At 38.4% G+C, this 15,463-nt stretch overlaps 1 protein-coding gene across 4 annotated transcripts in view; it reads left to right on the top strand.

Moving 5' to 3' along the window:
• The window catches only part of LOC130439721 (DNA polymerase nu-like), a 33,983-nt gene that overhangs the window by 13,185 nt on the left and 5,335 nt on the right, over positions 1–15,463 (top strand). For 3 of the 4 annotated variants that reach the window (XM_056772425.1, XM_056772271.1, XM_056772344.1), the window contains 5 exons: positions 7,773–7,833; positions 8,994–9,071; positions 11,918–12,029; positions 13,086–13,168; positions 14,988–15,119. In XM_056772425.1, the coding sequence (XP_056628403.1) occupies positions 7,773–7,833; positions 8,994–9,071; positions 11,918–12,029; positions 13,086–13,168; positions 14,988–15,119 (466 nt within the window). The remainder of the gene's footprint in view (positions 1–7,772; positions 7,834–8,993; positions 9,072–11,917; positions 12,030–13,085; positions 13,169–14,987; positions 15,120–15,463) is intronic. The other variant, XM_056772514.1, reaches the window with a different exon arrangement.

Raw genomic sequence — 15,463 nt, 5'->3', positions numbered from 1 at the left:
AGATTTTGTCCTAGACGACGTTGGATATGTTAAACAGACTTATATCGTATCAAACGTTCTGATTATTTCTGGTGCATTAATGAAATCTATTAATACACCACAGTATATGTGGATTGTGCTCTGTCGACTGGAGAAACTTAAATGCTGTCTCTGCTCTGCTGCAGAGGAGGGTCTTTTCCCTCTGTCTTTCCTCTCTCTCATTCTTTGTCTTTGAATATACACACACACACAAATCAGCTAAGACACAAAAGCTTGTAGCAGCCTTTTATCTTCACATGGGTTTGTTTAAGGCATTGCTTTCTTAAAAGTCAGAAACCCCAAAAAGTAGCTGTTGTTGGTGCAAAAATCAAAGTGTTTTTTGACAAAAGGCCAGACATCACTCATGTATTCAAATAGGCGTGTGCTGTCAGGTGTTTTCCTTAACGAATAAAATCTCTTGGTCTTTTACATACATCAGAACTATCAGAAACTTTCTAGCCAGAAATTCAAACCAGGGAACGGATCTGCCTGTAGTGTGTTCAGTATAACTTTCTAATGTTTTTTCACTTAATTCATTGATTAATACATCACTTCAACTGGTTGTGTAGGTGTGTTTGAAGTGCAATTACACATAAATATCATCAAATAAACATTGTTTTCATTCGTCATGAATTTTCAGCTTCCTTCAGATGAGTCATTCTCCTGCGAGGGGCTGAATTACAATGATTGATGGCTTTCCTTTAGTCATTTAAAGTTGCCTGCACCCAAGCATCACTGAGCGATGCATAATAGCAAGGCTGCAGGGTGTCTGAGTCACTGTTTCACATTATGTGCAAGATTATTAGATTCTGCTCTGACATAGAGGCCAGGCAGGATTGTGCTTTTGTGTTAGAGGAGGATATTGTGTCAGAATCCCACAAGCTGAGTGTGTTTGAATAAATGCGTTTGTCAGTGAGTAAGACCAACAGACAAACTGCTCTACAGAGCGCGTTTCATAAATACGTTATCTCCTTCTGCAAAGAATCGGAAATTTGTCCTGTGTCAGCCACCGTAGTGCTCTTAAAGGGAGGGGGAGCTGTGGAGTGAGCCGTTCACCACTAGATGCCACTAAATTTCATTCACTGGACCTTTAAGCATATGCTGTATGACTTAATGTATCACAATGGCATAAATTAAACCGTAAAGAGGATCTTTGACAACCTCCACAGTAAGGTTCTTCTGCTTCCATTAATTGATTTAACAGACATGAGATTTTTAGCTCTCATAAAGGGTTTTTAGTTCCCCTATAGGAACTGATATTACACAATGGATCTTTTGTCAATTTTTTCTTTTTTTTGTCCTCTGTTCTCCTTATTCACTGATATTAAGAATGTTGCCAATTCAATTTAGTAAAGAAACTTGGAAAATTTTACAGTTGAAAGAAAAAGTATGTGAACCCTTTGGGCTTATTGGATTTCTTCATAAATTGGTCATAAAATGTGTTCTGATCTTCATCTAAGTCACAACAAAAGAGAAACACATTCTGCTTAAACTAATACCGCACAAACATTATACGTTTTCATGTTTTTATTGAACACAACATGTAAACATTCATAGTGCAGGGTGGAAAAAGTATGTGAACCTTTGGGTTTAATAACTGGTTGACCCTCCTTTGGCAGCAATAACCTCGACCAAACGTTTCCTATAGTTGCAGATCAGACCTGCACAACAGTCAGGAGAAATTTTGGACCATTCCTCTTTACAAAAGTGTTTCAGTTCAGCAATATTCTTGGGATGTCTGGTGTAAATCGCTCTCTTGAGATCATGAAACAGCATCTCAATCGGGTTGAGGTCAGGACTCTGACTGGGCCACTCCAGAAGGCGTATTTTCCACCTTTCCAGCTTTATTTAAGTCAACAATTCTTGATCGTAGGTCTTCTGAGAGCTCTTTTGTGCGAGGCATGGTTCACATCAGACAACGCTTCTTCAGAACAGCAAACTCAAAACTGGTGTGTTTTTTTTATTGGACAGGCCAGCTTTAATCAACACATCCAATCTCATCACATTGATTGGACCCCAGGTTGGCTGACTCCTGGCTCCAATTAGCTCTTGGAGAAGTCATTAGCCTAGGGTTTCACATACTTTTTCCACCATGCACTATGAATGTTTACATGTTGTGTTCAATAAAAACATGAAAACGTATAATGTTTGTGTGGTATTAGTTTAAGCAGACTGTGTTTCTCTATTGTTGTGACTTAGATGAAGATCAGAACACATTTTATGACCAATTTATGAAGAAATCCAAGTAAGCCCAAAGGGTTCACATACTTTTTCTTTCAACTGTATAATGTAGCAAGGTTCAATATAACAGAAGGAAGGATACAGGTTCGGCGTGGCTGAGCAGATTCTTTATTGAAATAATAGCACAAAGTAAAAGTAAATAATATAAAAAAACAGCCTCCTTGCACTTTTATTTAAATTCTTCTATGGCAGCGTTCTCTATCTCTCTCTCCTTCGCTCATGCTCTGCCAAACTCTCTCGCCTCGTTCTCTCCTCTGCTGGCTTTTATCCTCTTCTCACCAATCACTGAAACAAGAGACAGGTGTTTATGATCAGCCTTTGACCTACTTATTTCCTGTCTCTCTCTCTCTCTCTCTCTCTCTCCAGACTTCGTTAAACCACGCCCCCCACACAACATATAGATTTTTTGGGAACGCTTTAGTGGACCAATTCTCACTATTTACTAGTTGCTTATTTGCATGCCGATTATTAGAATATTGGCTGTTTATAAGCACTTATAAAGCACATATTTATTCTGCATCCCTAATCTTACCCAATATGTAAACCTAACAACTACCTTACTAACTATTAATAAGAAACAAAATAAGAGTTACCTTAGCAAAAGTTGTATGTAATAGTGTACTAAAACCGAAAACTGAACCTTAAAATAAAGTGTGGCCGAATTTTGACCAAAAAAGTACACTGTTTTTCGGAGACAAACTTTGTAGGATTTCTGTAAAATAAAATGCATTATCCTGAAGCAATATTACCCAATGACTGGAGAATTGCTGCCCCTTTATCGAACATAAAATAGTTACTTTAGATTAATTTTCATGTGTCCATTTATGAGGAATATGTAGCGTTATAGATGAGACAATACTGAAAATGGCACTAACCTGCTAATGAAAAATCACGCACTAAAATAAAACGGAAGCTTTACAAATTTGAAGAGAGATCTCATATATGTATTTGAACCACCAAATGTTAATATATTTGCTGTTACCATTGTAAAAATCACTGGTAAAACTATTTTTTTTTCGTGGTAAGGTTGATATTTTCACGGAATTGCCCTTAGAGCAGTTGCTAAGCTACATAAATTTACCTTTACAATTTTTCGCTAAAGAATCCACCGACTTGTCAGAGAGAGAGAGACAGAGAGAGAGAGAGAGAGCTTTGAGTGAGTTTTTGTTGCTCAAAACAAATATTTGCAGTAGCTTATGGCGCATGAATGGAACTGTGCACATGTGTGTTTGCTGATCAACAGAGGCCTCTAATGTATCTCTCACTCAGCCTCAGAAACAGCAGAGGCAGCATGTTTCAGCGTTGTCATGCCAACAGGGTGCCGCTGTGGGATGGCGATGGATCTTGCCCACCGCCCGGATGATTGAGGGGTGTGTTGCTATGGCAACTGTGCCGAAGCACAGCGAGAAGGACTACGGTGGGGGGTAATTTTAGTTGGAATGTGCAGAAACGGAATTGATGTTAACATCTGCCAATAAAGCAAATCTCTTGTGTGTGCCCGAATGGAGACATTTCTGCGTTTCAGCGATAACAATAGTTTCTCTTTTGAAAAACGTCTGTTCTGCACTACTTCGAAAGGATGAGGTTACAAGTTCAATAGTTTATAGGCTATGCTTGTGAAAGGACGTTATGTACAGAATACAGTGTGTTTACTGGTGGCTGTGATGGAATCGCTGGTGAATTCCATCCAGAATCAATATTGCAGATTTATTAAGCCTTACTGGCCAGTGTTACTGCCCCACCCATGTCTTCAAAAAGCAATTGCATGCGGCTCGCAATCCATTTCTCTTTTTTCAGCCTCAACCCCCTGTTGTATCGGTTAATGAACATCTAACATCCCTGTGTGAAATAATGATCTGCTGTGTGGGCGTTGGTGTGTACTGCAGTATAGATGATGTAGTTGTAGTGATACCAAGCTTCCAGCAGATGGCAATAGGTCTGAGCAATCCAACCATTACTACTCAGGGTGAGAAATTATTATGTCCATTGTTTAGCTTTTTGTTAAATAGATAACCTTACAGCAGCAATGTCATCATTCTCACCAGAGCAGGTTTTGACTGCAAACTAAATTGTCAGTTGTATGTTTAACTTTTCTAACCCGAAAATGTCTAGACATGTTGATGAATTTCATCATTCTAGCAGCCACCCGAGGACCTTCTTCTCTTTTGTGCTATTATTAGAAGGGCAAGCATCATTATTGTTGCTCCTGTGTTAGTCTTTGTACTGTTGCTAAATCTGTTGCATACTGTGAATTTGGCTTTAATGCATCCCAGCATTTTCTCGAGACAATGCGAAAATCGTTATGTTCCCAATATCTGAACGTTTGTGTTAATGCTGAAAAGCTACAATTTTGGTTTTAAACGTCCAATTCGCTCCAATACACTTTTTTCTTACATACAATATATTTAGCATTTCAACTGAACAGCTGTCTACCATCCCCACTGCCTTTTTGTAGGAATGTTGTATTTGTGAAAAAATGTCACTGGTAAATGCATTAATACAAACTAAACGAACATAAATGATACCATGCAGGTTATATTCAAACACACTTCCTCTCCTGCTTACTAAACTACTGTCAACTAAGAAGGACCTGAGTCAACAGCTGCAGGAAACTGAAGGATAGCGTCCATGTGAGAAATGTGTATTGATTGTGTGTGTGTCAGCAGTAGCATGAGGAGCTGACCCAAGCTGGCTTTAATTTTTCACCTGTCATCTGTTTTTGTTACCATGGCGATCAGCATCATCACTCATCCCATACTGGAACTGCTGCACATGTGTTGCACTGTATTTCAAAGTTGATGTGATGATTAACACAGAAAGACAACAGAGATGAAAAACCTAGGATGGATGTAAAGACTGCCTAAACAGATGCCAGATGAGACAGGGCGTGTGTGTGTGTGTGTGTGTGCGCGCGTTTGCGTGTGTGTGCGTGTGCTTGTGTGCATGTCGATCAGACGTTTTGGGGTGGTAGACTTTTACTGTTCTTACCATGTGTGAAAGAAAGAGCTCCTTTTGTCCTGTTGAGTGTGAGTGTGTATATTCCTTATGTAGCATATGCTCAGGAGGGGAGAGGTTTACAGGGTGGAGACCAGCCTTCTGTCACCCTGGCAACGCTCCTGCAGTCCCAGCACTATTAATGTCAGTTAGTGTGTGGGGGGGGGGAGTGAGAGGGATGTCTAAAATAAAAAAGGGTTGCACTTTTAGGCCTGCATGTGTAGTGTGATATATTGTGCGGAATGCCTGTTTTATCTACAGTATATGTTGGGTACATTGCTCCCTGTTGTCTGAACATTAAGCATCACCCCCCCCCTCAGTAATGACTGTCTACACCGGACGTGAAGGGCACTGCGGTGCATCCAGTGTGGACAAATTATAATGGGTTCTAATGCGTTTCTAAATTTAAGTACTCTTTTTCCTCTGTATTTTTTTAATATGCAATCTGTCTGTTTGGTTTTTGGCTTTCTTTTGGCTCACTTTTCCAATATTTAATTATTGATCAAATGAGTTGTGGATTGGCAGTGGCTTGTGCTTTATTTTGAATTCCACTAGTGTAGCAAAATCACCTGCCACGAAAATGAAGAATGAATGTGAAGGAGTGAAAGAGAGTAAAATGAGAGGCGCATTTAAAAAAACATCCATCTCTCACCAGACCGCCTCTTGATTTCAGTGTGTGTGTGTTAAAGCTCTGTGTAGATAAGTGTAAATGTGCCCTTGTGTGTGCTGATGTGAGAAAAGCGTGGTGAGCAGTATTTTCTTGTCCAGATTAAGTCGGATTAGAGTCAAACTGAAGCGCCGAGTTCAGCTTTATCCACAGATCAATACTATACCACCCTTCCCTCTCTCACTCTCTTTCAACTCTAGTCTTTGCTTTCTTCCCTCCGTTCATCTCTCTCACTTACTCTTGACTTTGAGTTGGTTTCGAAATGCTTTATTATTGGTAAGGTTATACACTTAAGTTTATAAACTTACTTAAATTGTCTAAAATAAAAGGGTGCAGACTAATAGCAAAAATTAAGAAATCCATGTAATACGTTAAATTATGTGATTAAGGGATAAAGTGCCTGTTTGATATTATTTCGTGATAGTGACTGGCTGTCCTTCCACCATCCCGATTAATACACATCAAATTATTAGGCATGAAATGATGATTTGAGTTTTTAAGAAATCTTATTTCTAACAAACGTCCATACAGACATGAAACTAGCGCAGCTAGGAAATCGGTTGCCTTTGGTAACAGTTTATTATTAACAGTTAATAAAACCGTTTAGCAGACATTATATTATTTGACCGCAAAAAAAAAGCTATAGGAGAATCAAGTATCAGTTGTTATTTTTTTATGCCATTTCACTTCCTCTCTCTCCATTGGTATTATATTGCTGAAGATCAATAGAGCTACTCAAACAGAAGCAAAGAGCCTCGGCTGCTATTTAAAGCTTTTCCTCTCTCCCAGACTAGCAACACTTGTCAAATCCAAAAGATTTACTGCACCCAATAATCCCAGAGCAGTTGATATTGTATCTACATGCATGCTCAGAGAGCAACAGAATGCTGGTCTCCGAACAGTTTTAGAAGGTACGGTTATTGCAACTACATTAATAATACAGATGTAGACAAGAGATGATCATCTGAGAGGAAGAAAGCTGAAAATCATCTAATCTAGCTTCATGTTTCTGTTCACATTTGTTAGGACATAGTATACATAGTACGTTTGCAGAAATGCACAAAAGCGTGTGTGTGTATTGATGGGTCTTGTCAGTATAGATCTCACAGCAATATCTGATGTAATGAAGGACTGAAAGGAGACCAGAACTGACTTTTCTACCAGCATTCTCACTCAGACATATACAAACCTTTTACCCGCATGCTTTCTTGTAACATATTTCAAATGGACATAAAATGAAACCATATATCTGATTCTCTTTTTATTGTGTGTAACACACACAAAATTGAATGCTCAAATTCTGCGGAAACCATATAATAAATGATAACTATGGCTTTTGATGGTTTTGCTACAGACAACCCTTGCCAGCCATCCCCACCAAAAAACGGACACAGGGTTGATTTCAGAGGCACAGACTGGAGATTACTGCCTGTCTGCTGAATAGTTCTCATCTTCCACTGATCACATGTTCAAAAAACTGTCATGACATATTAATACTTAATTTCTCTTCTCTCATTAGTGTCTTTTATCCCCAGCAGAGAGATAAAGGGCAAAGCACATTTAATATTCCTTCCCACATTCAGTAAGTGATAGATAGTTTCAAAAGAATTTCAAAACCCATTTAGAGACAGATCTCATTCACTTGTCACAGTGAATAGTCTGCCTCCAATGGGTTGAGACATTGCGCCCCTTTTTAAAAAAAAAATGCTGCGAAGTCCACATATTTGTGAAAGCTGGGGCTAAATTTAACCTGCTCTTTGTGTTGTGATATTGGATGTACGGAGCTGTGCTTTTCAGGGTGACTGAATCAGACCGTTTTGACTGAATATTAACTGGCTCTTTTCTTATCCAGCAGAATTTTCAAGCTCTTCCAAAGCATCCTCTTCAGATTTTGAAGAAGCAGTATGTTCATGGTAATGTACATCTTTAAGGATTTTACAGTGTGAAAGAGCTCAGGAGTGTTATTAGACACACACACATATATATATATATATATAAAAGTCACGTGACTGTAATGGTTTTCATGATCTTAAAACCATATTGCCACCTTTCTTCTTTCTGAGCCTTTTTGAGAAACCAAGTTTTTGCATTCCATGAGACCCTAAATGTATTCTGAATTTAAAATATCAAAATCCTTTGAAATTTTGAAAAGGTGATTTTTGGAACAGGTCAAATGCAAACCTTCTAACTTAAAAAACACACTTTCTGATTAGAATTATAAGGCTCTATCTTGCAAACATTACTTGAAGGAGGACTTTTCAAGAGCGGAAACAGTTTATTTCGTTTTAAAACACAAAATTAGTGTTGTAATGATGTGTTGAAAGTAAAATTTATTGCTTAAATATATTTTTTCTTGTCCCAAGTTAAAATGTTGTTAAAGCATTAAAGACAGTGGTAAATATTTTGTTTAGTGCAGATGTAAACTATAGGTAGGAACCTGATGCTTCTCTCTAGAGTTTAATATGAAACTTTTTGTTTTGTTAAGGTTCACATCGTGACAAAACATCACATCATGCAAATACGTTGTCACAGAATTAGAGTATGTAAATCTTGACAGACATGTAAAGTAAGACCTTATCATGTCTAAATGTTTGAAATGACCTATTTCAAGAAAAATATAATGGTGCCAGCCATGACTTCACTAAAGTCACTAAGAGCCAGCCAGAATAGAGAGATTTCAATACTGTTTAAAACGCAAGCTATTTGATAAAATCCATATTTTATCTGTTTGATAAATGTATGCAAATTCATGCAGAAATATAGACAAATACTATATAGACAAATACTTTCTACTTTGAAATATATTTTCTATTAAATGTTTCACTTTGATCTTTTTGTCTTCTCTGTTTCTCTTTCTTCACACGGACCCTTTTGACACTCATGGGTGACTCATAAATTGAGGTTTCTTCATATGACTGAGGAGTTGAATTTCTATTTACAATGTTTCAAACATGATGATACTGCATAATCCCTGGAATACTCCTAAACAATAAGTGATTTGTGCGTTTAGTTTTGATGAATGATATGTTAAAATGTATTATTATTTGATTATGATTTGTGTGTGCGTGTGTAGGTAAAAATTCTGAAGTGGTTTCTGTGCACCCTCGTGCCATGTTCATTCCACGTGAGGGTTGGACTTTCCTGTCTGCAGGTAGGTCATCTTCAGCGTGTGTTTCTTATTTTAATACTCCTTCCATAACCTTGAGGTGATCTTATTTTATTTGTAAAGGAATGTATTGCCATGCACATCATCAGCGGTTTGTTTGATTTTGTTCTGATGAAACACAAGCATGTATATGATGTGTGCCAGTGTTTAATTTTGTTATAGTGTCACAGCAAGGACTGTATAACCTGTAGCAGACAAATCCAGACTCCAGACCGCCAATAGCATAATCATAACCTTGAAAACAGCCTGTTCTAGCCACAACCTCTTCTACTGGCCTGACAACAATGTTTCACAAACACGCCGATGTGTTCATATAGTTTTTATGTGGGTGAGGAACAGTGTGAGCATTCTTCCCTGATGTGGCCTTGTCACATCCGCTCGAGATCCTTCTGCTTCCAGAAAGAGAACAGAGAGAGGGGCTAGAATGAGCACAAAGTCATCTCTCGTTCACAGCCCGTCTAGAAGCCTCTGTACCACATGCTAACCTCAGATCAACTCACAATCCTTCACTCTTTCCTTTTCTACAGGCTCTTAGATTGCTAGCTGATACAGTTTTGTAACCCAAACCATCATTCCCACAAGGCCTTACAACCTCTTTCTTAATAGCTCCACCAGTCAATACCCACTATGAATAAATATATTTTCCTGGAAGCCCTCATGCCTTTCCTAAAGAGATACAAGCATCCATTTTAGAACTAAAGCCTGTTTTGTTGTAAAAACTGTATTGAAGGGAGAGAGGAAGTTTTAAGGGAATAAGGGGTACAATGGGTTTAGGACACAGGCGAGATTTAAATCACTCATCAACATGAACATAACTGACCAATATGCCTGAACCATGTGTGGTAACTGCTAGCCCACAAGTACATATGAGGAATTTTAATTCCCTGAGTTTATCAATTGTGCTCGCTTTTGAGTTTGAGTCATATAGAACCAAGATGTATCTTTGTAGCCATATATTTATTTTACCTCAGTTCAACTGGGTATTAAATCACATCAGTCATGCTAGGAGCCTATGTGTGTGGATACAGTCGTTCTGGTATCTGAGCACCCGGTTATATAGTTATTGATTTTGTTCATCTGTGTTTACACTGTCTTTCTACTAAAAGTCAATGAGACTATTTCTACACAAAAATCAGACACTCTTTAACTGAACATCTGCGGTACCCATTCACTTCTTTTGTATGGACACAAAACCAATGCAAGTCAATGGGTTCTGCTATTGATCGTTTTCCAAAATATTCTAAATGATCTTTTGCGTTCTGCAGAAGAATGAAAGTCACACAGGTTTGAAATGATAAGCGGTAAATGATAGAATTTACATTTATTTGCGAACTATCACTTTAGGTTTGTTCACACTGGCAAGCGACTTTGTTGCTCTGTGTGGCACATCTCTTTCTGTGAGGTCTTTCAGTAAAAATCTAAAATATTTGATCACTTATCATTAACTCATTAATCATTCCAAACCTGTGTGACTTTCTTCTGAACACAAAACAAATATATTGTGAAGAATGTTGGTGACCAAACAACACTGGCCCCTATCGACTTCCATTGAAGGGACACAAAAGCACTGAGACATTTCTCAAATGTTTTGAATGACAAAAGGTTGAATGATGACAGAATACATTTACTTTGAGGGACTATACATTTATATTGCCTGAACTCCCAAAATACACGTATACATGATCAATAAAAAGCCACATATACTCATGTACTACTGTACTGTTTAATGATGATTATTTCAACAGTTTAGTACTGGCCCTGGGGAATTCCTGTTGTTGAGTGTTTAGCTTTATTGTTTCTCCATCAAATATCAACAAATGTTAAAAAAGCATTGACACAGCGATTGCCTCAAATCAGATTACTTGGGACTTCCAAGAACTGACAGTGGCTAAGAGTTTTACAGGTTATGATGTAATGCACTTTAATTCTGCTGTCACATCACTGCGGTGACAGAAAGGAAGTGACTTGACTTGGTATTATTTGACTGACACTGTTGCCAACATGCTTCTCATTCCTTATGAGATGTTCACGTGTGAGGCTTTTATATTCGATATATTCTGTGTAATGTATAGAAAAAATATAATGTATAGTATTTAGCTGGTACTATAAATCAGCATTTAGCTGATGCTCCTGTCGCGTAGAGTATACACTTCTCTGACACCGCCATCTCACAGACACACTATAAAAAAAGTTTTAACATCCAACCAACATTCCCATTTTACTTTAGCTGTTGCACACAAATACAGAATAAAGAATATAGTATGGTGGGTGCTTGTGTTTGTTTGTGCACGTGTAAGAGTGAGTCACCAAACTACTAGTCAAAGCATTACACACACACATACACTCTGTACAGTCTGTACCGCAATGTGAGCTTATCCTCTCAGACATTCTCTTTTATGTGACAGAGAAGCTGCTGGGTGGATTATGGGTCCTGCTGACACAGATGCGAGAGATGCCAACACACACTGCTCACTGTCATCTCCTCCACCTTTACCTTACTATTAGAGACAAGTGTTATAGCTAAAAGCGGTGGTATGGATGAAGTTTTTGGGATTTAGTCATTGCATCACGTGTGGTCCTGGTAAACCCTACAGTGTGGGGATCAAATGTTATAAAGATAGTAATACAAGTCATGATTGACCTTGTGGGGCTTTTTCTGTTTAAGACAGTTCTATTAAGTAAAACGATGTTTATTTGAAAATGCAGGAATGTCTGTGTGAGGGTTAGGTTTAGGAATAAGATGAGGGGAAACATTACAATGTTAATACAGTATAAAAATTGTTTGTAGAAAGTCCAAATAACACATGGAAACTCATTGTGTGTTTGCATAGATTTCTGTCAGGTGGAGTTGCGTCTCTTGGCTCACCTGTCGTCTGACCCCCAGCTGCTGGGAATCTTTCAGAGACCTGAAGCAGATGCCTTCACCATGCTGGCAGCCCAGTGGTGTGTACACATAGTTCCATACACGATACAAATATCCTACTCCCGGCACATTACCATCTCAACAAATGGCATGGTTCAGCTTGTGCCTGCTTGTGCCACAGACAATAGACTGCAACTTAAAGGGATAGTTCACCCAAAATGATAAGGTTGTTACAAACCTGTATACATTTCTTTGTTCTAATGAAGACAAACAAAGATGTTTTGAAGAATATTAGAAACTGAAATTTTTTGGGCCATCCTTGACCCCAAAATTAAAATGGTAGTCGTGGCGGGTGCCCCGAAACCATTCCCCCAAAAGTCATACACATGCTAATATCAGCCTGAAGTTTTCTGAATTTGTGTCCCTTGATGACGTGTGACCAAATAAAAGTTGGATACGCCATGCCACGACCTTTTCAGTTGGAGGAAATGCTTTGAATAATATCACACAATCAAATTTTCTTCAAACAGCTTTAAAATAACAACACTGTAAGTCTAGTGTGACCACGGCATAATATGTACATCCCAAACAGTAAAGCAGAAAGTTTTTGTAGAATTTTGCAAGCACAACACACATAAAGAGAAACTGCAAGACTGACAAGAGGACAGAGTCTCCTGCAGAACCAGTCTGTGTGTTATGCCCTTAGGCTGAGTCCAGTGAACCAGACAGTATAGAGTCCGACACAAAAGAGACCAAAAGAGGATAGGCAGTCAGTCTGATGCTTATGTCCACGGTTACCTAAAGACAGGTCGACAGGCATGTCCAGACAAAGTGTGATTTGATTCATGAGATGACCTCAGTTTGTGTGGGTTTGTGTGTCCCTGTATTCTGTCATGACGATGGAGTCTATGAACCCATTGTTCTGTTAAGATCATCACAGCATCTAAGTTAACATGCTTATGTGTATTGCTTACGTCTTTGAGCTCACAATTTGTCATAATACAGTTTGAGTGCTGACCCAACGCTGACCGCTCTGCAGGGCAGCCTTCATTCCCTTGTCAGTCTACAAACACTGATGCCTGCAGCCTACCAGCACTGCTATCCCTTTCATTACATAAATGTCTCTGTCTTTTTAGGAAGGGTGTGAGCGAGGACAAAGTGAGTCTGGAGGACAGAGAGCATTCCAAACGTATTGTCTACTCTTTGGTTTATGGAGCTGGTGAGAACTGTTGCCCATAATGCATTCACATTCTAGCAAAGAAAATCAAGACCCCTAAAGATATCTTAACATGCCATGCCTTAGTATTCCCCTTTATCTTAAAGGTACAGTTCACGCAAAAGTAATGCATTCATTATTTATTCTTCCTTAAGTTGCGTTCTAATGAACAAAGAAAATATATTCGGAAGAATTTATTAAAGAAGTTTTAATGATTTGAAATGACAAGCGGGTGAGCAAATGATGCAGAATTGTCATTTTTGGGTTAACCTTTACTTTAATGCCAGTTAGTTGGCTGGAACCTGATTCGTAAATTCCATGTGACTAATAACTTAGGACCAACATGACAGTGCCTGATGGCACCACATAAAACTTCATACATACAAAAAAATAATATTATTTTTTAGAAAAAAAAAATATAATAACAAAACAGATTAATATATTTTTATTTGTAGGAAAATTCATTTTGGCTTGTAATAATACAATAACAATGATATGGACCAAGAATGTGACAAACAATGACACCACAAACTTTGTTGTATTTCTTTGAGTAAAAACTTGCAAACCAGAAGCAATAATACCCAACAAATGGTGAAAGTGAGACTCTTGACAGAAATTAAAATAGCGTTCATTTTAATTTCATGTGTCCATTCATGAGGAATATGTACCGTTATAGATGTGACACTACTGAAAATGGCTCTTACCTGACTAGAAAATCATGCACTTAAAATAAAACAAATGCTTTTAAAAACAAGTTTTGTATCTGAAACGTGTATCTGACTTATTGAAATCTATGCTATTAGTATAGAAAAAATTTATCATAGTAAACCCTTCATTTTTTCATGGGAAGATTGATATTTTCACAAAATTGCCCATGTGCGTCAGTGTTAAGTTGCTGAAAAATAGATATATTGGAGTCTTTCAAAGGCGCAAGGCATGATGTGATACAAACATTTTCATTTTTTCCACATCTCATAAAAACTGATGAAGAGTTCGCCAGGGAGGGAGGGAGAGAGGGTTAGCATGATGAATGACTCAGCGATGTTAGAATTAGAAAGTGAGTGAGAGGAGGGGACGGGAGAGTCATAGTGTCAGCATATGTTGATAATCTTGCAGAAAGCGGCATATAACCATAGTTACCGAATACTTAAAGAAAATGTTGTAAAGGAAACACACTTATGGGGGGAGGAGAAGGGGGTGGACACACACAACTGGGTCAGATATAAGAGGTGACTATTGAAGGTCCTGGAGAGAAGGATGATTTAGAGCAGACGTGGAGTAATTAGGCAAAAGGAGAAGCACTATAGGGAAAATGACCTCGCACAGTCAGAATGCACAGACTCTTCATCACTTCTGCCCGCTTCTCTCTCGCTGTCATATTGCAAATTGCACAATTAGGACTATGGATTTGAATGAGACCTCACATTTGATACCATTGGCCTTATGCATGATGAATCTCATTCGCAATACCCCAGCGTCAAGGCATTTTACATAGATGAGCACCGCTTACATCTTACATCGTCTTCAGAAAATGAATCTACTTGCAAATCTTGTTGCTTTTATTTACCATGTGTTGTGATAGCACATTTGTGAAATCAATATGTGAAAGTCAGTGCCCTGTGTTGTCATGGTAGTTGTTGTCATAGCAACATTGGGAGACTCGTTTTAAACCTCTTTTTATAACACCAGTTTGCTCCTCAGATCTTGTTTTATCTAACCTTGTGCTTTTTTGAGCTTGGAATATTTCTGTCCTCTCTCGCTGTTGTACACTATCTGCGACACATTCAGTCTCTCTCTCTCTCTCTGGCTCCCTTACACTCAGGAAGAGAGCGGTTGTCTGGCATTCTGGGCGTGAGCGCAGAGGAGGCCAGTCGTTTTCAGGACAGTTTCCTGCAGACCTACAGAGAAGTACAGGCTTTCATCCAACACACCATCCAGCACTGCCACAAACAAGGTGTGTGACACGGAGAGGAAAGACAGATACAGTGGCTCACAGTGTGCATCCCTGAAACTTAGTGGTCTGGATGTAGCATTGTGTAAAAAGCATTATACGGTCAATAAGAAAAAAAAGTAGTATTCAACTGATCATGTCACCCCAAGATGCCAGTCCAGCTCCGTGTCAAATAAACTGGCTTATGCTAGGCTGCTTATATGCGGTTGAATTAATTATAAGATGTAAGTGGACATGATTTAAAATATATATGGGCCATTTTACAGAATTCGTGCAAACTGCTTTCCCACATCAAAAAAACACATCAATAAAAAGCAATCAAGTATTAAAATCTTAGTTGTTTACTA

This window comes from Triplophysa dalaica, chromosome 1 (assembly GCF_015846415.1).
Source record: "Triplophysa dalaica isolate WHDGS20190420 chromosome 1, ASM1584641v1, whole genome shotgun sequence".
Lineage (NCBI taxonomy): Eukaryota > Metazoa > Chordata > Actinopteri > Cypriniformes > Nemacheilidae > Triplophysa > Triplophysa dalaica.
This window is presented reverse-complemented; position numbering and strand designations above follow the sequence as displayed.